The 26,149-nt window shown below is 42.4% G+C and overlaps 1 protein-coding gene across 2 annotated transcripts in view; it reads right to left on the bottom strand.

Moving 5' to 3' along the window:
* LOC311527138 (annexin A2) overlaps window positions 1-26,149 on the bottom strand; it is a 123,493-nt gene that overhangs the window by 39,692 nt on the left and 57,652 nt on the right. Inside the window, exons 1-2 of one of the 2 annotated variants that reach the window (XM_084640797.1) lie at window positions 8,787-8,912; window positions 1,882-1,941 (exon numbers count right to left, since the gene is read on the bottom strand). In XM_084640797.1, the coding sequence (XP_084496923.1) occupies window positions 1,882-1,929 (48 nt within the window). In that variant the 5' untranslated portion in view covers window positions 1,930-1,941; window positions 8,787-8,912. Of the gene's footprint in view, window positions 1-1,881; window positions 1,942-8,786; window positions 8,913-26,149 lie in introns of those variants that run through there. The other variant, XM_084640798.1, reaches the window with a different exon arrangement.

The following is a 26,149-nucleotide window of genomic DNA, read 5'->3' as shown; positions in this document are numbered from 1 at the left end:
AGAAAATATTCATTACGTCTAGGTTCTAGAATGCAGCCAATGAATTTTACATTTCCATTACTTCTACTTGAGATCTTTTGAATTTTTTCCTCTTTGTTAAATAAACTGCTGCTTGTTTTCACTATAAAACATATCTAAGTGCAGCGTGTTAAGCGAAGCAGTGATCTGAGTAAGTGATCTTGGTGAAACTGGTAAACTGGAGAATGCTACTTCTTTGGGAGCAGCAAATCTGTGAATATTGTGGGTAGCCAGTGGACCAGGAGCTGGACACTCATGGGAGATGCTCAGAGGGCTCAGGAGTTGGAACAGCCTATCAATAATATGCAGAGAAGAGAAGAGCCTGGGTAGGCTTAGAGGGGAGCGTTGTGTTGCCCAAGGCTGGTGGAGTCAGGACTGACCCAGAGCAAGCACAGATAAGGCTCTCACACTAAGGGCAGATGGTAGCAAGGTGCCTCACAACTCCAGGAAGCGTCACAGTATTCATTACTTGAAATTATCCGATTTTGGGAGGGTCTGGTTGAGGGTTAATTTTAATGTTTGGTTTGACTGGACAATTCTCTGATATTATTTAGGATTTACGTTTTAATGGTTAAATGTGAATGGCCAAAGAAGTTTTTTAATGAACTGAATATATTTGCAGTATTAATCCAGCTCTATTGTTTACTTGCATTAGGAGCAAGCTCCAAAAATAGGCAAAAAAGTCTGTGGTCACCCAAAACAGCTCTGCAAATACCAGCCATGAAAATGTACCCAGCCAGAAGAAGAAGGCAGTCAGAACTGCAGAGCTGGGATTCACTTCCTCCCCGATTACAATCATAGGCAACCACGAATTTATGGCACAATATTCTGCTATTCCATTGTGATATCATCATCATGTACTGTTGCAACATCATGGATCATACATAAAGCCACCTGTGACTTTCTGGGACTGCTCCACTAATACCCTAACACAAATGCAGACATGGGGTAAGCTAGCACAAGTCTGCTAACATTCATGGCCTCATGCTAGACCTGGTAGAATATTATGGGCGGGCAGGGGAGGAGAGAGAAATTGGGGTTTTTTTGTACAGAAAATTAATGGCGGGGGGGGGGAGGAGCAACAGGGACACATCCGGTGTTTTGACCAAAAAAACAAACAAACAAACAAAAAAAAACACAATACACACACGAACAAAAATAAAAACCACCAAAATTTTCAACTTTTAGTAATCAAAAACTGAAAAATTTCAGTTTTTCAATTTTTTTTGTGGTTTTTTTTTTTCAAACAAAAAGCTGAGCATTTCTGAAATGAAAATGAAATGAAAACACTTCCATTTTCATCAAAAAAAATGATGCAGGAAAAAAAAGCATTTCCTGAGCAGCTCTAACACACACCACTTATACACCAACTCTGGAATTGGCCCAATCTCGGTCTTTTTCTCTTTCTTCTTCACTTCTCTTGTTGTTTGGATGGCATAAACTGTGGCGATGTTTCCCTCCCCTTCCTGCTGCTAACCCTCTTGTCCATCTGGAGAGGCAGGGAGGAATCACACCAACTCGTCTTAGTCTGTCTACTCAGAGTTCCCCGCGTTGCCTTTAACATGTCAAGCAGCACAAGTACCAAGCCATCAGCTTTGGAGAATCCTTAATTAAACCCAGGGACTCCGCAAGAGATGTGTGGTGCCCTATGGGTCACATCTCTCTCACACACCAGAGATGGAGTATCACTGGCCTAGCTTTTAGTCTGGGTCAGTTCAATTATGTGGAGTCTTATAGCCTCACCTTACAATCAGTACAGTTCGGTCTCAACCCTAATAAAGGCATCCTGGAAAGGAAACAAGACAGGCATTTAAGAAAAAGTCATACCAAATCTCTTTTCTAGCTCCTCACAGTGATACTTACATCTCCCTCAAGGCTGAGCTTGCCTAGAATTTCATGGACCGTGGACATCTTGAAAGGAAACTGGAGGGGGGAAAAAAGAGAGAGAGACCTCATAAACTTTTTTTTTTTAACCAACAAGCTACAGCACATTAAACTAGCCCTGTTATACCATCACACCAAAGTTAGGACAATCCAGCAAGAGCTGAAGTAACAAGTAAGCGAGTATCTCAAGAGTATACAGTAAATGGCATACATCACAACTGGATAGGAATTGGTCTTCACTCTCCTATGTGTCAGTAGGTGACTATTATTAGTCTAATCACTTTTGCTGACCTTTTAAATTTCAGTCAATAAGTTTCAGGAATGCACTGATGTTGCCTAAATGCCTCCCGTTTACACCCTTGAAAAAATTCTACTCCTCATGATGATTTAGGACGCTCCCAGTCAAACAATACTACTGCCCAGGCAAAGAAATCAGACTTGTCAGATCTCCAGTAAGTTGAACTCCTACCAAAAAACAAAAAAACCACCACCCAAAAAGCCCGCAAACACATTTCCAAATCAATACCACTCATCAACTGAGGGCCATTTCCTAAAAATCAGAGTCATACTCTAATGACTGCTTTGCTAGATCACCACCACAGTAAGGATATTACATTAGTGATTTTTTGAACACACAGACACTGATCAACTTCTTTTTAGTATCAACAAAGTTATTTTAGAGAAACTGTACCCTTGGCCCAGACAACTGCCAAAAAGCAATTAAAAACAACTGCTTTAGGCAAATGATCTGCAACTCAGAGGTTAAATTCCTCAATCACAAGTCTTGAAATAACTTAAATTCGCAGAGGCCATTTGTATTTTACAGAAGCAGCTGATGCTATTTGATCTGGAACACTTGAGCCAGAACACTTGCCTAACTTTACTACTTTGCACTTGAGTGGTTAAACAGTTTCTAATATTGCTACTAAAAAAAATAAATTACAAGCCAGTGGCACAAATAGTGATTAGCAGTATGAGTATCAGATCACAAATAATAAGGACCCCATCAAAATACAGGCCCCAAAAGGAACAATGCAATGGAGTAGGATAATCTGCATCATTGTGTGGGGTAGCCTCCGTTGCCAAAAAGCTTATCCATTTCACATCACAGCCAAGGCAACAAATTTCCTTCTCAGCAATACTTGGTGATGGAAACTAAGCATGCTGAAGTGTTTAAAATTCCAAAGACTATTGGTTTTTAAGCACCTAATATGATCATACTTCTAGATGTATGAAAAATAAGCCTAATGTGCATAGATTCTATAAAAACAAACACGTCAATTGGACAAGCTGATGCCATTATACCATTTTTCCCTGACAAGTCTGGTTTCTTTGCCTGGGCAGTACTATTGTTTGATTGGGAGGGTCCTAAATCATCATGAGTAAGAGGAGGAGAATTTTTTCGAGGGGTGTAAATGGGAGGAGTTTGGGCAACATCACTGCATTCCTGAAATTCTGGCAGGAAGGTAGGAGCTCCCAAATTCCACTAGCAAGGAGAGAAATGTAGCCATGTGTGTCACCTTCTGATGGTGCCACTGAAATAAGCAAAAAAAAAAAAAAAAAAAACAAACAAAAAGAACACCAAGGAGTACTTGTGGCACTTTAGAGACTAAAATTTACCTGGGCATAAGCTTTCATGGGCTAAAACCTACTTCTTTCCACTGCATGCATCCAATGAATATACACACACAGAGAGAACATGAAAAAATGGGTGTTGCCATACCAACTGTAATGAGACCATTAACAATATTTATTAATAATTAATAAATAGTTAATAAGCATTAACTATTTCATCAGTTAAAATTGAAGGTTGCCTTCTAAGGACACCAGCACCAAGAAATCTAGTGGAAATGTCAAACAGGGAAAAGGAACTAGCTAGATTAGACAGAGGCATTTCTGCTAACAAGTGAGAAATGTACCCCTGCTAATACCACTAATCTTAGGCAGTACGCTATGTTAAAGTGTTGGAAACTAGACATTTGCATGTTTAGACCAACAGCACTGCCTGTACATCACCCGCATGCACAAATTTAGCACACATAGGATCAGGATATTTGTCCTCAGTACACTAAACCAAGAAACTGAACGAGAGTATATTCAACCTCCCTCTGAATTCCTCCCTCCCGGGGCCCTCAGCAATGCTCCTCCTGCTGCTAGTTCTCCTCTTTCTCCTCCCCATTACCTCGCTCCCCTGATCCATCTCCCTGCTCCCAGACACCCTACCCTGCCCACGTCCTTTCAGTCAGTCTTCCAACTGCCAGCCTGGCACTCAAGAGTCAGATGGGCAGCCAATAGCTCAGAGGCAGCTCACGTTTGAGGGAGTCCGTGAGTTCCAAACAGGAGAGATTTGCGGTGGGACTCCCTCTAGAAGAATTCTCATCCACTTCCCAATTGATGGAAACTCTCCCTCATCCTTGAGTTAGTATATCCTAACCCCTTACAATACAGTACCCAGTTTCCAAGTGTGGCTCTCTTGAAAGCAGATGAGAGTTCTAAGAGTCGATACCAAGCAAACAACCCTCTCTGTCACTCACATCAAAAGATGGGATGAGAAGATACAATCAGCCAGTGCTGCTAAAGACCATGATGATCTTGTCAGGAAAACATTCAAAAGAAAAAAAGCATTGGTCCCTAGATACCTTTGCAGTACTATATGGTATTGCTGAAAGAAGGGGCCCGGTGTAATACGTTATGTAAGGTAAGAAATAAGGCATTATATCTTTTAATACAAAAATAAAACCTACCTCTGCCCATATCCCCCAAGCACCATATTTTTAGCAACAGTATTATATTTGGCTAAGACGACAACATCATGAATGTTTATTTCTTTTCAGCCCCCACCCCGTCTGGAACAATCTCAGTGAGAAAAGAACAAAGTTTAAACTCCGCTCATTTTCCTATGGAATAATTAAGATATAGTATCTAAGGGAGGAAGTTTGGGATAACATCCACTGCATTGAAATAATCAGTCTTAGGACAGAAATCCAGAACAATCCAGGTCCAACCCTTAAAAAGAGGCAACAGAGAGAAAGACTTAAAGGTCTTGCACAAGCCTTAATCATGAGGATTGTGATATGGCAGTTACATTATGAAAGCCAAAGTACTTGTTATTTCTTAATAAAAGTTAATGTTACAAACAAGGCGATCTTTGTACTGAAGATGCTCTAAAATTGATCATCAAGACATATGACTAAGAAAACCTTTGGTCTCGCATGCCACAAAGAACTAAAAAGCTCCACTGAAAGCTGAAGTGAATGCATTTGCACTAAAGTCTTTCACACAGCAACAATCGCCAGACAGCTTTTTGCAAGCCTGCCATTTCTAAATCAAATAAAAACCACACTGAATCAGGCTTGTTGGAACATAAAACTTGAACGGAATCCAGTAACTGAGATAACACACCCTCTTGTACAGTTGAAAATGGTATGTTCATGGAGAAACCAAATAATGCTATAGCAACCAAAAGCCAATCAAAAGAAAACTGGCAGCATAATGGGAGTTTCTGTAAAATCAAGGTTGCAGATAAAGATCTTCAATTACAGAATAAATGTGAAGATAGTCACAAGTTCCTTCATTAGAATTTTGGCCCCATATCAGTCAAGACACACTCGCTGTCCTCAAGTAAACCCCCTTGTTACTGGTGAAGTTCTGACTAATACAGTTTGGATTTGGATGTATTTAAAATAAAAACCACATGCACGGTCTTGCTCTTTTTTAAACTGGAAGGAATCTGGGCCTCTATCCCCAAACCTTTAAGGCAAGACTTCATACTTGTAGACGAGCTGAAGCAATCTGTTTTTCTTTCAGAAGGCTATCATGTGATCCTGAATCACAATTTCACTATTTCTTTATTTTAATAATACACAGAGAAGTGAGAGACCTCAGTTATTCTTTGCTGAGGGAAGATGCCATTCAGATACTTGCAGGTCAATTGCCCACACTGTTATTGGTCTCTGTCTGAACCCCACCCACATAACAACCATCGGGCAATCTGGTGATAATGCTATAGGAGGTCATGTTGATTTAGACACAGCCTCAGCTCTCTTGGTTTCTGAGCACAGTTCAGATGTGTCATGAAAGAAAACATGCAGAGGTTCCAGAAAAAAAATTCTAGATGTTGACTGAACAAGCAGCAGTCACGGTGAGAAGGCAGCTAACCTATGGTCCTACCCTGAAAACGTGGAGGACAGGAAAGGGTGTTCCCAGGTGGGGCAAAGAAATAGAGAATGAAAGAATGGAAGCTCTTACAATCAAAAGTCCATATGGTTTAAGACTTCCAACCAAGACAGGATGTGGCAACAGGGGAGCTTTGCTCAGAGGCTAGGGGGAAAGTGGGGAAGAGGAAGAAAAGTACCACAAAAAAGTAAAGGAACAGAATGTCTTTGAACAAGGACCAAAAGTCATATTTATTTGAACACGATGGTGACTGGAAATACAGCAGGTCAGGCTGTGTCCCCAAGCTGTACCCCAGAGCTTAGGAGGACAAATGAAGCCCCTGTCTGCGCTATGAATTGATTAAACTTGAAAGGAAAAGATTCCATAGGCCATATCTGAAAAACGTTATTTCAATCCATTAACAATGCACAATATCTTAAGACTCACTCTCTTCCACCGGTCAATACTACGTAATCCAGGAGGGGTAGATGTTCCATTTTAGGAATATGCCAATTGCCTATATCATACATGAGTGCTTAACCAACAGTAAAGCTAGGACTTCTCTATATCTATATTTAAAATAGAATATTCCTGAGATCCTGCAGGAAAACCTATTATTAAAAACCATTCCATAAAAGAGCAACTAGAAAAATACTGAACAGCCCCAATGAGCGTACCACCAAACCAAGCAACAGAAGTAACATACAAATCCCGCAACATCAACCCAAAAAGGAGATCTCTGTCTTACCACAAACCTACCCTGCACTTAATTTAGGAACTCGACAAGCAGGCAATGTCCGCGTATAGGACTAAGTGCATCTTTCAACTGAACTCTCTCAATGGCATAGAACATTAACCTTGACAGGTTTCAGAGTAACAGCCGTGTTAGTCTGTATTCTCAAAAAGAAAAGGAGTACTTGTGGCACCTTAGAGACGAACCAATTTATTTGAGCATAAGCTTTCGTGAGCTACAGCTCACTTCATCGGATGCACACTTTCCACAGTATGCATCCGATGAAGTGAGCTGTAGCTCACGAAAGCTTATGCTCAAATAAATTGGTTCGTCTCTAAGGTGCCACAAGTACTCATTAACCTTGAGTAACTATGTCACCTCTTTCAGTCTTCATTTATTTCCACGTACAAAAGTGCTCTTTATTCAGAGTCCTAATGCATACTATTGCAATAGTTTTATGAATAGTGAACCCTAAACTGTCCTGTAACTGTCCAGTAATGAGCCAAATCTGTACATGGCCTCCCTGAAAGCACCCTAGTATTCCTCCAGTTATATTCCTCACTCATCCACAGCAGGGGTGGTGCAAAGCCTTCCCATCCTGACACCGACGCACAAGGCCAAAAGAGCAGCACAACCTCAGCAATTTTGCTAATGGGGGAAATGGGACATAAAACAGAACACCCCAGCCACACTACAATAGTCCATGCCAGACAGCACGTACATTTGCATGGTTGGGGGAAGAAGGTATAAGAGGAGAAGTGAGGCTCAGCTATGGAGATTCGTTATCTAAAGCTACTTGTGTAGGAAGACTGCAGGGGCAGAAACTGCTAGAATAGCAACAGTGGCCCTGCTCCACCACACCCTGAGAAAGCAAGATTGAGCAAGTATTCTATTCTCTGTAACCCAGAGCCCCACAAGTGGGGCCCATTTACTCAGGTTATGTGTGGTGGTCACACTTTGTTCTGTTATGTTTAACATTAGCTTAGTTACACCTGAATGAAACTTGCATTTAAACTGAAAGTTTAAAGCTCAGCTAATTATCTAAAATAAATCTTCTCTGCAAAGCTTCTGGTTGAAAAGTGAACCTTACCTATGGCAAAAATCACTCATTCAAAGAGCCTTGATGTACTTTAACAGGGGAAGAAAAGGGAACTAGTTCTTAAATGACTTCTTAGTATTTTGGGACCAACTCCTCCTGGTAGGGGTTATTAAAGAAACCCCCTTTTTCTTCACCCCAGACAAGGATAATACTGACATATCAATACGGTAGTTTCATATTAACAAGTTTAAAAACAGGACTTATTTGATCATCTGAAACCACCTGCTTGTGCAACAAAACACCGAGAACCACCTTAAAAAGAGGTAGGGGGGGAAGAGAACAATGCAGCAAAAATTTTAAAAAGACGGGGGGGGGGGAGAGTTGGGAGACACACGCTACTCCCTGGAGGCCACACCCAACACTGCAGTCTGGCGATTTCTCTGACGAACAGCCACATCTAGCAGCCTAGCGAAGAGTCTGGTATTTGTAGCATAAGCAATTGTGTTAATTACTTTATTACAGGTTCTAGTTACTGCCTCCTAAGGCTGTTGTTCTATGCAGCCCCTCTCCCCGTTCCCCTCTTCTCCCTCTCTCCGGAGTCCACTGCCAGCTCCAGTTACCTTACACCTCCTCCTGGGTTCCTTAAAATAAATTTCATCTGGAACATCAGAAGCGGGGTGTGTCCCTGGCAGAGGAAACTCCGGTGCGTTTCCTAGCCCTACACAGCCCAGCTCCCCTGCAGATACTCGGCTGGGAAACGGTCTTGCTCCCCGAGAGCTTGGCTCGGCGAGGCTGTTTCAAATACAAAAACTTTCAGAAACAACGTCTGCGAAACGAGCCGCCCGGTGCCCCGGGGCGCTTTTCTTCGCTAACGCCCCCGCCGCGAATGCCCAGGCGGTGCTAGCCCCCCGGCCGGGGGCAGCACGGGCAGCCAAGCGGGGGGAGGGGGCCACTTACCTGGGGCAAAGCACAGGCTGCGCCGGGCTCCTCGGGACTCAGCGAGGGAAGACGACGGCAGCTTGGGTGGGGATTTTGTACAGAGCCACATCCACAGTCTGGCCTAGTCCCCACCCCCTGGCGCTTCCCAGCCTCTCCCCCGCCCCTCGCCCAGCCTGCGGCGGCCTGAGGAGAAGCGCCCCACCCCAGGCTGCCTCTGACTCATCAGTCCTTTGACTCACGCCGGCTGGGCACACCGGGGTTTGGCAGCCTCCGGCGGGGCGGGGGGCAGCTGCCCGGGGGAGGGGGGGGGCATTGCACAGCATCGAGCCCTCGCCTCCTGCTGCCCCAGCCCGTTGGTGGTTTGTTTGGGCTGCAGGGAGTTACGGTCAATTCGCGCTCTTTGTTCCTGAGCTAAATAGCGATGTGCTGTGAGCCTGCACAGCCTGCACAGCGCCGCACCTCCAAGCGCACTGCAGCCTCCCACAGGAGGGCACGTCTCCAGCACAAGGCAGGGCACTTGGGCAGCGTCAGCCTTGCACTGAGCACCCTCCGCTGGGGCCTGCTGTGTGGAGCACAGAAGGGGAGACAGTCTCCCTCCACCCTCAAGGAGTTCACAAGATAACCAGGCTATTCTTAATAATACCCAGCCCTTAGATCACGCTTTCCATCCCTAGCTTACAAAGTACTTTATCAAGGATGTCAGGCTAGGTATACCCATTTTACGTATGAGGAAACTGAGGCACAAGTTGGCACTGACATGCCCAAGGTCACCAGCTCAGCTGGGACCATAACCCAGGGCACAATAGTCCCACTCCAGTGCCCTAGGCCCAAGGCCACACAGTTACTAACAGATGATTTAGCTATAGGAATAACACCTGCTGCATTGTTACCAGCTTTGCCTGTTACTTTGGGGTATGCTCATTTATTAGGGTTACTCTTCTGGGCAGTTTGGGGAGGTTTCTGTCCTTCTATCAATGTACTGCTTGTGTCACTTGTGTTCTCATATGGAGCTCTACTTCTCCCTGATGCAAGTTCCCTCCCCATGGAGCTCTCCTGCAGGACCTAGATTCCCCAGGGCTAGGTTCTTCCAGCCCCAGAATCAGATGAACACACACACGAGCACTGTAACTCCCGAGGTGTGCACACTGCCAAGCCACTTAGTGCGCAGAAACTGCGCCGATGCAGAGCTCTAAAAAAGCCACCCCGAGGAGAGGCATCGAGGTTTCTGTGCTGTGGCTACAGCACTGCGATTGGCCTCCGGGAGGTGTCCCACAGAGGCCTGTTCTCGCCTCTCTGGCCATCAGTTTGAACTCTACTGCCCTGCCCTCAGGTGACCAACCATCATCCCCACCCCATACATTGCTGTGCAAACCAGAGTCACCGTCTTTAGGAGCAGGATGTGATTAATGGCCCTGCACACTTGCATCCACACGACTCCAATGGTCGACTTTCCCACTCCGAATTGGTTAGCGACTGATCGGTAGCAGTCTGGAATAGCCAGCTTCCACAGTGCAATTGCCACATGCTTCTCCAGCAACGGGGCAGCTCTCATTCTCGTGTTCTTTTTCTTTTTATTTCTTCACCTGTTCTTGATCACATTATCAGAAGCCCCTATCTTTTTAAAATTAACCTATTAACCTTTACTTCTTGGCACTTTTCTCCTCTGTCCCAGCTTTGTTTGTCTCCCTTGCAACATATTTTTTTTTCTAATCTTCATCACCCCCAGTTTGTACATTCCAGATATTTATCCTCCTGTCTCCCCAAACACAAACTTATTTACACACACACGGATTAGGGCCTTAATCTTGAACTCTTTCTGGTTCAGCTGTGGCCAATCCTGCATGTAAAGTCACCCCACCCTAACCAAACGATACACTGTGGTCATGTTGGCCTCTGCTTTTTTCACCCTGGGTGTTTCCATTCAGTTTGCAGAACTAAGACGACACAAATTGAGCCTATCACATTCACATCTTTAAGAGAAAGTGAAGCTGTCACCTCAAAATGATGTTTGAGATAAATCTGCTTAGCAAATGAAAAGAGGAGTTCAAGCCAAACTGATGTATAACCAGGGGGCAGACCAGCCTTTAGACTCCGAGAAAAATACAGATTTGCCACTCTCTTAAACTGATCACAGGCTACACAGAAGTTAAATATAAATATCAATTCAGGTTCTCAGGATAGTAAACATACATACACGACCACTATGAAAGAACAGACCTTCTCTGAAGGATCCTGCTTCAGTAGATATTAATCATTCTTTGTGAACATGTAAAGTGTTTAACCTCTTATGTCAGAACGTAGGATTTTCAGTAGTAAGGTCTGCAATAATTTACACACTAGAAGTCTTATATAATTGTAAATCTGCTGCGTGTTTAGATAGTACATTGTACATCAAAGCCATGTTTTATCCAACTCAATACAGCAGAGCCGGACATCGTGTTAGGTACTCCACCGAACAAGCTAATCAATGGGATGGGTTCTTTTCTGTGCAATGTAATTCCTGTGTACAGGTCATGTTCTGCTCAGAATTCAATTTACTTGAAACGCTTCCTTTTAAAGGGCTATAATTATCCCTGGGAAAGATCTTGTATGTAAGATAGATCTCACATACTCTCATTTGTATATTTTAAGGAATTCATCATTACAATAAGAAAAAAATGCAGGTGGAGTTAGGTTTGTATCACAGAAATAGAACTCCAGTTATATCTGAGCACATGGGAGGCAGTGTCCTCTAGTGGACAGGACACTGGACTGGGAGTCAGGAGACCTTGGGGTCTATTCCTGGCTCTGCTACTGATTTGCTGTTTGACCTCAGGCAAGTCACTTCATCTCTCAGTGCCTTCCCCCCCAACTTTTTGTCTGTCTTTTCTATTTAGATCATAAATTCTTCAGGGCAGAGACTGCCTTTTACTATATGTTTGTACAGCACTTAGCACAATAGGGCCTGAATATCAGTTGGGGCTTCACGATCCAATGGCTGGAAGTTGAAACTCAACAAATTCAAATGGGAAATAAGATATCATTTGTCAAAGTGAGAGCAGTTAACCACAGGAACAAGAATCATGGTGGATTCTCCAGAAAAGGCAATTTTAAAATCAAATGTGGAATTTTTTTTAAAAATGTTGTAGTTCAAAAGAAATTATTTGGGGGAAATTCTATGCCCTGTGTTATACAAGAAGTCAGACTAGATGATCACAATGGTCACTTTTGCCCTCGAAATCTATGAAATAATAAATAATAATAGCTGAATCCCTCAAGCTCCTGCAACTTCAGAGTGGCTAGAGGTTGCCTTTGGGATTGTCTGACGTGACTCTTCAGCCAAACAAAATCATGTTGTAGCAGAACTTCATTGTTCTGAAATTTGATTCTAGCCCTGTTATTTGAATTCAGCGTTGTAGTTTTGCTTTGTTTTCCTAATGGGTTGAGGTTAAAGATAATCCAGTACAATAGAAACACTTCTAACAACACTACATTTTATATTTCCACAACAGCTATGTAAACTATCCTAGACACTTACTTTCACCACAGCTACCGATGAAGGGGACATATGCTGTATGAAACTAAAGTACTGCACAGTTCCATGGCCACTGGCCAGCTTTGCATTGCCATCTGCCCCCCTCTGGCAGATGAACCGAATGAGAGAAATGAAATGGTCAGCTGGTGGCTGGGAAGTCCACTGAAAAGTAGAGGTCCACAAGAACAGGGCCATTTTCCAAAGATCTTGGCTGATCAGCACTCTACCTCTGTTCATCCATACCATAGCTCTTGGCCAGATGTGTTGCCTTTGATCTTTAAGGCAGCGCTACAGATCCACCTGATATTGCTCAGTGATAGGATGTGCATTTGCATTTTGTTGAAAAGTGTGCTAACTCACGGAGCCTGAGAGTTCTCCAGAAGTGAAGATGCTCAAGGGGGTAAATTATTCCATCAAGGCAATGGAATAAATTACACCCAACAAATTGCTTCAAGATTCACCTGTTTTGTATGATACATTAGGACCAATTTTCCTTAGTTAAGTCTACCCACTTCAGCCAGATGTTGTTGTCTGGGCTATGGCTTCTCAAACATTGATGAGATACAGATCTCACATTCTGCACTTATTTAGTGCCTCTCACTGGAGGATCTCAAAGCACTTTACAAACACTGCTTTGGATCTTAGGAGCCAACATTTTTGGTAGTTAGTAAAAGACCCCTTCCTCCTCTCTCCCATTCTGCTGGTGTGTCCTTAGCTTTCTCCTTATCTCCCAGTGCACCCTTATCCCTGGGCATGTCTTCTGCTACCACCTCTATGGTGACTACTTGCAGATATACTTCTCTGCTCTGTTCATTTTCATCTTTCTGATTGTATCTCATGACAGATCTTCCTAGATATCCCACCAAGTGGATCTCAGCTGAATTTCAGCTTTCTTCCCAAAGCCTTTCTACTAACTCTCTTGCCTATCATCACTGGAAATCCCCCCATCCTCCCTGTCCTTTGAATTCACAATTCACCTGTAAATGTTTGTCTCCTTTCCCGCCAGAAAGGTCTTTCCAGATACAGAGTAATGTCTAGGGGGAGTGGGATCTGACTGAGGGGAAGGGAGTGCTCTGCCCACTTCCTAGGAACACCTGCCAATGGTGCCAAAGAAGCATGCATGCATGCTAGGACTATAATTACAGGTGCAGTTTCAATGATGAAAAAGCCCTATTAAATATAGACACAGGCTAATAATAATAAAGCTGTTTCAAGGCAACATTGTACACACTGCTTTGCTAAAGTCGCCATTCCTGGTCAGCCTTGACTCGTTATGGCCAAATCCCACTCGGCTGATTGTCCAGTGCTAACAGAAACACAGTGTGAGATTAGCACTATGTTTACACATGTAGTGTAGGATATACAGAATGAATGAACGAACCCCACCCAAACAGGGCAGGTACCCTACTACAATTTGCTACCTATGTTACTGCCCTTCATTTATCACAAGTATTTAAAGACAGGCTTTATAGTTTTCTGAGCACACTGAATTAGTTCAGTTGGATTTCTAAATTGAAACACCAATGCCCAGCTATTTGGTCTTTCATTATGTAACATGGACCTACTAGTCTCATCCTATGGCGGTTAGAGATTGCCTACATACACAGGAAGAGAGAAATAAAAACACACTTGACAAATACCAAGAACTGAAAGTGTAAATGAGCTAAGTGTCTACACAGAGTGAATGAAACAGTCACAGGATACACAAACAAACATTCCTATTGTGTGGAATCATGTTTCAATGAATTTCCTGAATACAAGGAAGGATTTCCTGACACTCTGTTCTAAAGCAAAATATCTGGCTGCCTTCAGGGGGCTGCTCCAATCCATTACACCACTTTAAGTATAAAAAGAAAATCAGACACTGAAAGGGGAAAATCCACCAAGCAGCCTCAGTGTGTCATTGGGGGGCAGCGACTAGTTATTCTGCCTGAATCTGAATATTTTTGCTGGCTTGTGTCTCAAAGACTCTAGGGACATTTTTTCAAAAATCTTCCACCATTGCTGAGACTGATTCAGCTCTGGTGTTATCGCTGTTAGGCATCTCAGGGCTTGGCTACCTCACACTATCCAGCTGCACACAAGTCTCTGTGTAGACCGTGCTGCCACACAATAAGAGGTCCCTAACTGCACTTGAATCTACTCCAGTTTCAAAATGGGACAGATCAAAGCCCATCAGGGAAATTTTTGTGTGTGGCAGCAGGGCCCACACAGACACTTAGTGCACAGCAGGCTAGTATAAGGTAGATTTACACCCCAGCTTGTGGCAAACTAAGTGTTCATATACACAAGCCCCTAGTGTAGATGGACTGCTGCTTCTGCCTGTGTTTTAAGCACCATCACAGTTAGGTTGTGAGCAGGATTAAATGACAGAGTACTTAAAATGTTGACAGCAGCCAGCTGTCTGGCTGCGCTAGCGTTCCCCTGGGTTGCTGACACCAGTGTTAGCAACAGTAGGAAATTAGGGAAAAAATGTTCCGAGTGCAAACAGGGCCTTTGGCAATTGAGGTGGAAACAGCATGTATAACTACTCCACAACTTGCTGTTCCTGGGGAATGGCATAGGAGCAACACTAGAAGATGGAAGCTTCAGAAAACTTAAGAGATTTTCTCCTTAGAAAGTTGTCACAGAAAATCAGCTCTATTGCTTACCAGCAAGCTACTCTTCCATTTCAGTGACTCACAGTATAGCTAATTTTGTAGTTTGGATAAACAACAGGCCCCTGCCAAAGGGTGGGAAGGTTGTAACACCTACTGATTTGGAGCAATAGTCTTGTAATGTTCAAGGAATGTAGTTAAGTATCAGATTCAAACTCATTTTAAACAATCCTTAGACAAGACACTCTTTCCCAGTAAAATGAATGAAGCAACTATGTATCAGTACCTATGTACTGTAGCAACTTTCCTGTATAAATACTTAAGATTGACAGATCTATCTCTACCATGCCTCTTCAAAAAACAAAACAAAACAAAGCACGCACACGCACACACACACATATCACGGAAATTAAAAACTCAGCACTGACAAGCAGCACTATAGTATTACAACAAGCAAACCCCTTTGGTGTACAAATTTTTCACTTGGCTTTTCAGACATAGAGATAGGTTTCTTTTTGGTTTCAAGACCTAGAGGATATCCCTCAAGAAAAGTAATTGCAAATCAAGCATTGCTGAGGCAATGCAGTGATAACCAGAGCCTAAACTGATGTTGATGAAATACATTCTGTTGAAACTTTTCAGATACAAAGATTGTTGAACTTTTTCTACAACCTCTCTCTGACACACAAACAGGCATGTGCACACCCCCCAATAACTAAATTACAGAAGGACTTTGTTGCTTTTACTTTCCCAATGTATTACTGAAGAGGCTGAGACAAATATAATCAACTTTTGTCCCACTTTTTTTTTCCAAAACATTTTTATATACACAAGGAAATCCATATTTTATACCATATTTTCAATGGTATAAACGCCACATTAGACAAAACATATGCATCTCACCACCTATACCATGTATACCCTTTCCTGTTCTGTGCTCTACCATATCTGAATAAAAGTGATGCTCAGGTTTTTTATTTATATTGTGGTCATGCCTAGGAGTCCAAATTGTGGACCACATGGAACAGAAAGATGGTCCTGTCCCAAAGAGTTTAAAATTTACAATTCAACAAATAAATATTCCTTTAGCAAACACAGTCACCAAAGCAGTAACTACTTAAACAAGTGTATTCAAATCAGATTTTAATTTAACAAATTCAAAGAGTACATTATCCTACTAAGTGTCTTCTGTGCCCTTTATCGGAAAAGGTCATTACACTCTCACTTCTCATATTTTCTACACTTTTTCCACCCTCAATAGAAATTTTAGAAGTCCTTTTCCCTTGGCATCTTCCAAAATCAGGTTCCATATGGATTCAAACCCCTCCATTTTATTGCTGGTTTTGTATATTCCTCATTTAAAAGCTGTTTTATCCAACTATCATGGTTACAGAGCAGGCTAAAGCTTGGCTCCTTTTAGTCCTTTTTGAGTAGCAAAAAATGCCACGTTAACCAATATCCCCTGATATTTAGCTACTCTACTAACCGATGTCAGTATAACTGCACCGCTCAGGGATGTAAAAAATCCAGACCCCCACAGCAACGTTATACTAACTTAACCCCTGGTGCAGACTGTGCTATTTCAACAGGAGGCCTTCTCCCATTGACATAGCTACCGACTCTTGGGGAGGTGGAGTATCTATGCCGATGGGAGAAGCTCTCCTGTTGGCATAAGTAGCATCTTCACTGAGTGCTACAGTGGTGCTGCTGCAGCCCTGTAAGTGTAGACAAGCCCTTAGAGGGAAGAGTAGATAGTCAGACATTAAATATTTAGACTGTCAAGGTGCCCATATCCCACCAAAACACAATGGGAGCTGAAAGTGTAACTGTCTTAGGCCCTTTTGAAACTATAACCCCACAATTTCATCATCGATATATGACAAAGTAACTAATAAATATATCACTAAATCAGACAACATACAATCAAAAACAGGCCTAGAACACTTGCCACAAATCTCCATTTCCTATTTACTATCTCTGATGCCTAGGGCAGGGGTTCTCAACCTTTTTCTTTCTGAGCACCCCCCCCCCAACACGCTATAAAAACTCCACAGCCCACCTACGCCACAGCTCTTTTTCTGCATAGAAAAGGCAGGGTCAGCTTTGGGGGTAGCAAGCAAGGTCAAAGCTGAAGCAAGGTATAGCTAACTTGGTGTCTAAGAAGACAGGGCATTCAGTGAAGGAGGGTAGCAGCAGTTAGCTCCATTTCTGTCAGGCAGAGTGAGACCTGCACTCTTGGAGCGGAGGTGCAGTTTTGAGATCTAGCTGAAGCGATTTCTGCCAGATAGTGGGTCAGATAAACATACAAATTGACTGTAACCTAAGTGCAGGGTTGGAAGGAAGGAATGAATGAATGTTGCACAGCCTATGTGTAATATTTAACATATTTCATTAGCATCTTCTCTTTTGTAAACCTCTAAGAAATCCTTCTTTTATCTGAGCTGGAATGTTTTTGATTGTTGTATCCTGGGGACTGGCTGGTGTTCCCAAAAGGAACTGATTTCTGACCTCTTTAGGGAGGCAGGGAGAAGTGCAAGCGACATTAGATGTACAGTGTGGATATGGAGAGACAGCTGTCGGCTTTCCTCTAAAGCTGTCCCAAAGAAAGACTTGAAGATACTTTTGTGGCCAAAAAAGGGCTAAGGGACCAGCAATTCCAAGGCATGGCTGCAGAGATACAAGCTGTCAAACCAATAGGGATGCAATTACATACTTAAAAGTCAAAGGACACTGTACCATTCTTTATCCTGTCAGGCTGTGGAGTTGGCATGGAGGGGAACCTTTTATGTTTACATCTGTTCTTTTGATTCACAGATATGAGACATGACATGGGGTACATATCTTAACTGGTGAAGAGAGACAAACTTTGTTTACACGCACACACACTTAGTGCTTGTGAAACATGCCAAAGTGACAGTTGCTCTGATCGCTGATTGGCTTCTTTCTTTCTCCCTAGTCCCTCTCTCCCTTTCTCTCTGGTCTGCATGGCTCAGGGACTATCCCTGCCAAAGTTTTGGGTGAGAAATACAGAGACACCAGAGAACAGTGACTGCTCATTAATAATCTGCTATGGCTTCCGCTAAATGCTTTACAGTAGTTCATCAAGATTTCAGTACAATCGCTGATTTTCAGCCATGTGTTGCTTGGGACCATGTCAGAATGGACTGAAGGCTGGTTTCAGGCATGTATCACTGGAGCAGGTGGAGGGGATATTTCCAGGAAGTGGGAATAGGGAGAATCACTGGAAAATTTACCAACCTTGGATTCTGGTTCCTGCAGTGGTTCTGGGTCTGCCAGGTAGAAGTGCAGAATCACATGCTCCTCTTTGTCCAGCATGTACATACCCACACCCCTCATGCATGCTAGCTTACTTGTTGTGTGCTCTCCTTCAGGAACATGCTTCATATTTGGTCAATAGGGGGGTTATGGCACAATGCACATGTAATCAAGTACAATGGCAAGTGCAGACAGCCTCAGATTTACACTAAGGTGATTCATGTTTCTTTTGTGTAGCTACCAGAATAAACCTGTGTACAATGCACACCTATGGTACTGGGTACATTATATATAAAAGAATCTGAATTAAATAGGTGTTTGTATGGTCAGGTGATTCTCAGTGGGGATACTCTGCATTCTTTGAGTATAAGGAGATGTGGTGGAGGTTACTTTCTGTGCTCTTTTTTATGTTTGAATTCAAACTGCTATCTAAACTGCATTCCAGTAAAAGCTCATCAGGCACCATCTGAGAACACATATTATGGACAGAGCTAGTTGAAAAACTGCTTGAGTCCATGGGAAACATTTTCTCAATTAATTCCTATATTTTGTCCTTGAAAGAACAACTCTGCTTGTTCAGAAGTTTGGTAGGTGGAGCTCTGCAGGTATTGACATGTTCACTAGTTAGGGTGATGTTTATGTAGTTCGCAGAGATATGGGATAAATAAGCCTTCAAGTCTACAAAGGAGCCATGAATTCATAAATACATAAAATAGAAAGTGATTTATTCACTGCTAGAACAATTATTCCAAAACTGATTTTCAGCCATTACATTTATTATCTTCTTCTCATCCTGTTGATGGTTTTAAATGGGTTCTGGTAAAATGCATGAGGGACATTGAGTATAGGGGAAATTTGGCAGCACTCATCATTAGTAGCCGCACTTAAGTATTTGCACTAAATTCAAAAGGCCGTGTTCTCTACTTTCCTTGTAAATATATGCCAAAGGGGAGAATTTACTAGGGAAAATACAGGATAGCAGAGGGGGACTAGTTATGCTGCATCATCCCACTAAAAACACAGGATGGGGCGATTGTGGAAAGGCAGGGAGGCATGCACAGCTGAGGTGCCGCTGTACTCTGTGACCTTCTCACCAACATCAACAGCACATCTGGGTCAAACTGACATGCTGCCACTGGTTTCTCACTAGTGCTTGTACTCCTGAGAATCCTCAATGGGTTGCACTAGCTGTCTAAGAAACGATTAATGACAGCTTACTTGGCCTAACTTCCATGATCTGTGATGTTGCTTTTTCAGAGGAATATTCCACTATCCCTCCTGCACCTCCTCCTTTTAGTTATGCACACTCCATTGATTGCATGATCCTCGTAATGCATGCTGGTTGGTGCAGGGCGATTGATTACATCAGCATGGAGGTGTGCAGCACTGCCAACTCCAGCAATTGTATGGAGAGTCTTATATTTGGTATATTTCTGAAAACCACACTCCTGGAATCCTATGATTATGTGAGAATCTCAGCTTTCAGTTTTAAAGAAGATTCTAATCCTCAGAGTTGTAGAGAAAAGCCTGAAAACATGACCCTAAAGGCTCAGAACCCAAAAGGTAAAAAAGAACCTAGATTCCCCTTCCTTTCCTCCCCCAATCTGATGATTTTCAACATTTTAGGTAAGTATAACACTGTGTATGGGATACTACCACAGTGTTCCTAAGCCCCTTTCTGAACAACTACTACTAATATGGCAGCACCTCAGGGAATGCAGAAATAAAAGCTGCACACTTCAATTTGGAGACCTAGACAGGTTGTATCATGCTCCTAGCTAATTGCACCATCTTATTACAGAAAAATTTCACCTGTATGTGGGAGACTATATAGGCTGATGCTCTGGCACAAGTTTTAATAAAACTGAGATGTTATCATACAGTCCTTGGAATAGCCTTTTTGAATATATCTATAGAGCTGCAGCTGGACCCATGCCATCATCCCAGGGAATGGGGCTGGTTGATTCAGACATATTCCTGGGAAAGAAAATTAGCGTACTGATTCTTTTGACTTCCGTGAAGAAGAGTATTACTCAACTGAAGATTAAGGAGCCTCCCTCCATTATGTTCTGCACAATATGAAGTACTGAAAGGTACATCTCTAGAACAGGCTATTTGTCAAAAAGGTTTTGTGAGGAGAGTTGGCTGAATAATGGTGTTTTTTTGGTTTGCTAGCAATTCTAAAAAATTGGAAAAAAGTTTCACTTCAGGTCAACCAGAATCTCCTCCCGACCCCGAGTTTTTTGGCAAATTGAGAAGGCATAAAACATTTTGAGTCAGATTGAACAAAACATTTAATGAATGACTATGAATGCGTAATGACTGGCACTGAATAGTCATTGGGCCAGGAAAAGAGAGTGAGAGTAACTCTGTAGCCTGGTGATTAGGGCACTCACCTACCATGTAGAACACCCAGTTCAAGTCCTGCCTACAATGACTATTTTATTATTTACACCAAGTGGAACAGCTCCTACAAGAGACGTTGAGGAAGCCCCATTCCAGAATATCCCACAGCCCAGTGACAAGGGCAACCTCCTGCAACATGAGAGACTCAAGTCCAAGCCCTTCTCCATATGAATTGAAGCTGTCTCCCCCACATCCAAGGAGAGCGTCCTAACTACTGGGCTAAAAGTTACAAAGCAGGCACGACCACCACTGCTTCATTTCAACACCAACATTTTGATTTTTTGGTTCAGTAGCAACTATTCAGTGTACTGGACACCAATCTGCAAACAGTTTTGGGTCAAATGAAATGGCATCTTTCAACAAATAAACTATTTGCGAAACAAATTCCACCCTGCTCTAATTGTGAGTTAATTTACTATATACGAGGAACCAGGGACAAGTTTGTTAGATTCTGTAGTGAAAAATGTGCCCCTTCCCCTTTCCTCTGGTGATGCTATTTCACAGGCTTTACTACCAATCTCAATTTAAAAAATGCCCTGTATTTTTTAATAAAACACAAATCAATCAATGCTCAAACATAAATATGAACAGTTCTTGAGTTAAGGTCTTCATATAATTTTATTTTTAATTATCTCCAGTATTATACTTCATACAAAACTCCCACTTGGTCTTCAAGGCACTTTTTCCTGCACTAGTGTACTGACCTGCTCCTTAGAGAGGAAAATGAATAAGAGTGCGGAGCCCCATGGGCTCGGCCCCAGGACCAATCCCATTTAACTATTTTTAAACAGTTTGGAAGACAGAGTTGGAGTTTGCTGATGACTCCATTATCTTAAACAAAACAAAACAAAAACCTCCAGAGCACTCAACCCAGGAGTCCAGATGAGATATGCTTGGTACAGGATCCATGCAGGGGTGAGGGAAGGGCAAAGGTAGCTGCAAGCTACCTTTATGCCCTGCCTGTTCTAGGGCCAACTAGGGGCTGGTTTGCAACTTAGAAACAGTCTCATGGCTTCTCTAAATTATGCCCATCTGCAATGGTCCTCCCAAGGGTCAATCTGACAATTGGGAATTGCTGGAATACTGAGGCACTCCTGTCAACCTTTTCCTCCATGGACCCCCTCTATGCTGGGCGCTACAAGTAGTGGAAGATCGGTCAGACAAGGGTAATACATCCTTAACTGACCATTTAGGCTGGTTTTAAGTCTGTTTTGTGCCCCCACATTTGAAATGTAACTTGGATAAGTATATAGTAATACACATTTTCAAAAATAATCTAGTAATTCTGGTATAGGTTAGTGGCTCTGAACTTTCATGGCCAAAAACTTGAGAATCATTGTGAACAGTCAGACAAAAACATTTTAGCAAGTTTAAAAACAATAGCAAACACTATGCTAGTGAGCATTAAGCGAGAAGAAATAAGAGGACATATCTAACAATGGCATGTTCTTATGAGATGTACTATGTTCAATATTGCTTAGAAAAGATATAGGTCATTTAGCAACTTCTCAAAGGGACACTTTAGTGGGATATTACAGATATAGTGGGACTTCTAGAGAATGAGAGACTGTAAAAGGTACATTCATTTAGATATGGGAAAAGCTAGAGGAGACTAAAATGGAGGACAGTATTAAATATGCTGAAGGACAGCGTCTGAACTGATGATTTTCTTCTTTTGATAACAAGGGGTTACTTCAACTGGATGACAAATAAATTGAGAACAAAAGGAAATACCTCTTCAAGCAGCGCATCATTAAACAGTGGCCTTTACTGTGTGGGAGGTTCCCAAACTGTGATCCGTGGGGAGCTTTCTGGTCATATGGTGCCGGCTCTCCTCCTTGCTTCCAGCTGCTAAACTGCATTAAAAGACAGTGGAAAAATATTTACTTTCCTAATTTTTTTTGCACATAAACAATTTCTGTCATTGCCATGGGGATGTTTTGCAATTGCCAAGAGGAAGGGAGGAGCCCACGACAATCACATATAGGAAAGGAGGAGGTCCATAGTCTCTCCACCAATATGTGGTACATGCTGCGATAATGTTTGATTGCGCTTGCTATTGCAGGAATTAAAGAGGGGAAATTGCATTTTATGAACAATAGCCATTAGGGTTATGCATGCTAAGAAAGGGGACTTATAAAATCTCATGCTTCCAGATGTAAACTGATAGCCACATCTCACCCAGCAATGCACAACTGGCCAGCTATGTTACAGGGTATTTTCATCTTGTTCGGAAGCACCAAGTAATAGTCGCTAGTGAAGGGAATCTACTAGATTTGAAAGCGCGGTGGTCTGATCCAGTAAGGCAAAACCTACGTGGTTACGCAATGTGAAAACCTAACCTCATAAATTGGAGGAAGAGAAGGAGTTGGAGGAGAAAAAAAATCTTTTATTGTAAAAAGAAACTGAAGAGGAAGCGCTTACCTATTCATAGGACCTTTCCCACACTAATCAATGCCAAATAGCTCACCATGTGTCTCTGTTAAAAAGATAGAGAACCTCTTTTCTCCAGCTCACCTTGACCTATAAGGTAGTAGCAGTCCTTAGGTGGCCAAGGCTAAATGATACATGAACGATTTACTGTTTCCATCTGCTGTAGTGAAGGGCTGACTAAAAGCCTACCATCCATGAACCATGAACTAAACAGAGGCCAGATCACTGAAAAATCAACTGAAGTTCTCAAAAGCCCATTGAGGGAGAGCCAAACCAATGGAGATACCCAGGTGATGAATGCCATTATAAGAATTTAGATGACATACAGGAAGCGGTAACCAAATGTGAACCCACAAATTGGAGTAATCTAAATTTTATCACACATAACCATAATCTATTCTGGGCACAAAGTGGCAGGTTCAAAATGTAAGACCCTTTCAAAATTTGGCCCTAAAGGTTGTGGCTCATGTTCACAAAGCACATCAGTAGTAAAAACCAAGACCTAGACCTCAGGAGTACTTACTTTCCTTCACTCGCAAATCCCCTCTCTAACCAGTAAACACACTGCTTCTCAAAACATTCTACTCTGGATTGGGATTTTGAACATGTTTAAGAGTTCGTACTATCTTCACAGAATCCACAAACTTTTCTCTTCATTCATCTTCCCTCCCTACCATGGTTTGGTTACTAGCATGAAAAGAGCCCACAGCAGTAGCTGAGTACACAGCTCCATAACCAGTGTGTTTTGGGGTTGGTTGAAATCTATTTTACAAACACTTATTTTCCTGAAGAAATTCTCCTAAACACTTTCTCTAAAACGTTAAATTGAAACCAGAAACTAGAGCTGAGGCCAGAAGCTCACTTAGGCTTTCAGTTCCTGTTATGTTTGCACTTTGATTAATCTAGTCTAATCTTGAGAGTTATTTTTGTACACAATTTCCTGTAATTAGAGAGATAATGATATTATTTCTGAGCAATCTATTGTGTAGTCCTCATCAACAATGAATTTTGTACACACAGGATAAAGTGTTGTTCCAATGGACAGAACTTCACTGATGCCATAGTGGAGGAAATGGAGTTGAATCTTTACCACAGCCATGACAGAGAATTTTAAAATACTTTTTTGTTAAGAAAATGAATCCATTCTAGATTTTCACTGTCCTCCTTTCTTGCTTCATCTTTCACTGGTCATTGATAACCATAGAAATCTTTACTGTGGATTCTTGAGGGCCAGATCATTTATAGTTGTGGATAGTTGACTGTATAAAAGCCCTAACACAGTGGTTTTCAACCAGGGGTCTGCAGATGCCTGGGGGTCAGCAGACTATGTCTAAGGTGTCCACGAAAGGTTGCCATTACCATAAAACAGTAGTTTTCAGCCTATGTCTAAGATACCCAAAAAGGTCTGCACCTGCATTTAAAGTTTTTTAGGGGTCTGCAAATGACAAAAGATTGAAAACCACTGCCCTACCAGGCTGCCAGTGCTGCTATCCAAAGGAAGGATGATTTTGCTCCCCAAACAGTTTTGGAATTATTATTTGCCTCACAGTAATTCCTAGATAATCCAGTTGGGGTTGGGATTCCAAAAGTTTTCAATGGACTCCTAGGGAAAATACAAAACAGGGTTGTTGTTTTTGGTCCTGCAGCCCTGAATGAGGTCACTACGGGTGATCAAGATAGGTTCAAAAGTGAACCTACCTGCATAAGTAATGCCCAAGACTACTGGTGCATTACCCAAGGCTGACTCGAGAGTCATACTGTCCTGGGCCAATGCACCAAATCTCTCCTCTGCCTATATGCTGAAGTCCCCAAGATGATCAGTTTTGGCAACTCCAGGATCAAACATGACAGCATCTTTCCTCCTTGGTGGGAAGCTTGTCATGCCATTAGTTGAAGCATTGATACACTAGTTTAATCCCAAATTTCACCCACTATATGGGCCACTCAAAGATCTGCATCTCTGGGAAGAGGCATTCCACACATTTAATGCAACTTGCTAAAAGCAAGGGTGTGAAAAGAACCAGGGAACACAACCCCCTAATTTAGAGGTGGCCAACCTGTGGCTCTGGAGCCACATGCAGCTCTTCAGAAGTTAATATGTGGCTCCTTGTATAGGGCTGAAGCTACAGGCGCCAACTTTCCAATGTGCCGGGGGGTGCTCCCTGCTCAACCCCTGGCCCTGCTCCCAATGCCATCCCTTCCCACCCCCTCCCCTGAGGCTGCCATGCCCTCACTCTTCCCTCCTCCCCTCCAGAGCCTCCTGCATGCCATGAAACAGCTGATTGGGAGGTGCGGGGAAGGACAGGGAGGCGCTCATCAGTGGGGCTGCCAGGAGACACTGGAAGCAGGGCAGAGGGACCTGCTGATGTATTACTGTGGCTCTTTGGCATGTACATTGCTAAATTCTGGCTCCTTCTCAGGTTCAGGTTGGCCACCCCAACCGAATTCGTCATATTCAGAGTGGGCAAACTATACACAGACCCAGTTAATCCGGAACAGTTTGTACAGTCCAAATTTTATCTGAATCTGAAAATTTAAATGCAACAGTATATACAAATGATACAATGTATTACTCATTTAACCTTTAGATTCCTGTCCATTTTAACTGTATAATAACTGGGATTACACACTTTAATATATTATGAGAGTTGAAAGGTTAAGCCTTTCAGACACCCAGAAGGGAGGGATAGCTCTGTGGTTTGAGTACTAGCCTGCTAAACCCAGGGTTGTGAGTTCAATCCTTGAGGGGGCCATTTAGGGATCTGGGGCAAAAATTGGGTATTGGTGCTGCTTTGACCAGGGGGTTGGATTAGATGACCTCCTGAGGTCCCTTCCAACCTTGACATTCTAGGATATTAGGGCAAACTCAGCATGAAGTTAACAGGTCTATGTCCAAATATCAAATTCCTTGGTTGTTATAATACAATTTTTACTTTTATGCTGAAAACTATGCTTTGGATCCCCACCCTCAATTTTCTGGCACATGACTCATAAGCAAAATACTTCTCCATAGGAGGTCACAAAATGGATTTATGATTTGGATTTAGGATTTATGAATATTCATTATTCACTATCAAATCACTATCAAATCACTATCAAATCACTATCAAATCACTATCAAATATGTTGCTCCTTGTTAACATATTGCATCTAAA

This window comes from Lepidochelys olivacea (genome assembly GCF_965140295.1).
Source record: "Lepidochelys olivacea isolate rLepOli2 genome assembly, chromosome: 10".
NCBI lineage: Eukaryota > Metazoa > Chordata > Testudines > Cheloniidae > Lepidochelys > Lepidochelys olivacea.
Note: the sequence above shows the minus strand (reverse complement) of the source record. Positions and strands in the feature narration are given on the sequence as shown.